At 26.9% G+C, this 2,549-nt stretch overlaps 1 protein-coding gene across 1 annotated transcript; it reads left to right on the top strand.

The window, feature by feature from the left end:
• Positions 1-6: 6 nt before the first annotated feature.
• Positions 7-2,520, top strand: LOC105563340 (the record flags this gene model as incomplete). Its single annotated transcript, XM_012014856.1, has 5 exons — positions 7-39; positions 360-652; positions 1,716-1,974; positions 2,170-2,232; positions 2,313-2,520. Coding segments are annotated over exons 2-5 (823 nt in total), but the record flags the coding sequence as incomplete, so codon positions are not given.
• Between the last annotated feature and the right edge of the window lie 29 nt (positions 2,521-2,549).

Genomic DNA, 2,549 nt, shown 5'->3' with positions numbered 1-2,549 from the left:
TCCATGTCGTTGAGTTCTCGTCGTGATAATACTTTTGTTGTAATTATCATGTTTGTGTCGTATTTCTGTACCGACTGCTATATTTGGTGGGAATTATCATAATTCAATGTATTTAAAGGATTGTTTTATCTGTCTATTTGTTATACTGTTCTATTCGTTTAATGGCGCCACAAGAAGCTTACTATATTTTCTCTTATAAAATTTATTTATTCAATGTAATTAGAAGATTAAATTAACTGAAATTTATGTAGGATTGCCATATATTTTTAGTTTACAAAACCTGTTTTACCCATATAATTTGCTATATGTATAATATATCTACTCAGCCTATTTTCTCGTTATATATCCTTCCTTAACAGATGGAAGTTATGCCTGGAGGAAAGAAGGATTCAAATATATATATATATGATGATTATGTATATCATAGAGACAGTCGCTATGATAATGTCTTTCGATGCAAAACACGTCAGACAACGAGATGTCGAGGTTCAGTTATGCTTCTTGATAACAATAGTATACATGTTTTACAAGAACATAATCATCCAAAGTCCAATTTTGTCAAAGCTCAAATTGAAATGAAAGAAGAAATGCTAAGACTTTCTCGCGATACTCATATTGGATTAAAACAAATATTTGATTCAGTTTGTAGAAGGTAAAATTATTTTATATAATAATTATTTTGCTTAATTTCCAGTCTTAAAATGTTCCTTATATAATAAGAATATAAAAACGTACTTTGTGATTGGTTCCACTAATCAAACTGAATAATTTATAAATATTTATATCTATCTTTCAAATATTTTACATAAAATACATTAAAATTATGCTTCCCGGGAAAAAATTTTCACATATGATCATATATAATCTATATGCTCATATACGAAAAATGTCCATATATAAGATATCATGTGTATCATATATGATCGTATATGATAACGTTTTTGTCATATATGACAGTATATATGACAAATACATTATCATATACGATCATATATGATGCACATGTTTGTCATATATGACAGTATATATGACAAACACATTATCATATACGATCATACATGATACACATGGTATCTTATATATGGACATTTTTCGTATATGAGCATATATGATTATATATGATCATATGTGAAAATTTTTTCCCGGGTTATTAATTCTAAGGCAATATAATTTATGCTACAAGTCTATTTGTGCTCGAAGTTTATTCTTAATAGGAATTTTTAAACGCGACAATAAATGGTTACAATTATTAAGTTTAAAAATATATGAATAGTAAAAAAGTTATAATGTTCAATAATAATTTTATTATAACAAAATGTTGTGGAACATGTGACTTTTTATTTATATATTTCATATAAACAACTATATTAATATTATGTGATAATTTTTATGTCAATTAACGTAATGGATTCTATAAATTCTTGATAATTCTAAAAAGCTTTTATTTATACCTGCAACATGTTTTTCTACCTTTTTCTCTCTTTCTCTGAAATAACTAATATCGTAACTGTTTACTTTTGTTTCGAGTAAAAGACATAAACATTTTTTTTAATTCTATAAAAGCAATCTAATACGAATTTAAGACAAATCTTTTTTCTACTAAAAAACTCATTCAAATGTTATAGCAATAAATGAGATTGCATAGTTTGTATGTTTTTCAACAGAATTTCTGTTTATAATTTTTTATATTTAAAATATGTACTTTTTCTTTCTAGTAATCCAGATACAGCACAATATTTAAGTTTTCCTGCTATAAGATGTAGCATGCAACGTGAACGAATAAAAAGTCGACCTCCTGTACCTGATACATTAGCAGCATTACGTGATATTTTGGAAAACTGTGATATAATAAAAAATGTGTATAAAGGAAGCGTAACTACAAATGATGGAAAAACTGCAATAATTTTATCTAGCAATTATTTACTAGAAGCTTTATCATCTGCTACAGAACTCTATGTAGATGGAACATTTTCTGTAAGTACCATAACCGTTTCCTCTGTATGACATTTTGACAAAAAATGACAATAGTATAGTAGCAAGTACAATAGTATAATAATAGTACAGTGGCAAAGAAATTGTAACAATATTTATAATGGCTAACATATCGTAACACTTAATATAATTTTGAATTAGATTATGAAAAAAATTATTGTATATGTCTCTCTTAAGGTTCTCCCGCGCAAACCTCATATTATGCAACTTTACTCTGTACATACACGATACATGGATACGGTAAGATATTTATTTAATTGAAATTTTGGAAAATTTGTTAATTAAAATTGTGAAACTCAGTAATAATCTAATGTTTCCAGGGCATTGCAACATTATTCATTTTGTGTGATGTGCGTACGGCTACTATGTATGATATTTTGTGGGATAAAATTATACAGCTGGTACCACAACTTAAACAAAACATTAATTTTGTAATGAGTGATTTTGAAATGGCTGCAGTAAAATCGCTTAGTACGAAGTTTACCACAGCAAAGTTAACTGGATGTTGGTTCCATTTCAACCAAGTATGTACAACAATCATAAAAAGATAAAAATAG

Source organism: Vollenhovia emeryi, unplaced genomic scaffold (genome assembly GCF_000949405.1).
Source record: "Vollenhovia emeryi isolate VEMERY1.0 unplaced genomic scaffold, V.emery_V1.0 DF944431.1, whole genome shotgun sequence".
Classification (NCBI taxonomy): Eukaryota; Metazoa; Arthropoda; class Insecta; order Hymenoptera; family Formicidae; genus Vollenhovia; species Vollenhovia emeryi.
This window is presented reverse-complemented; position numbering and strand designations above follow the sequence as displayed.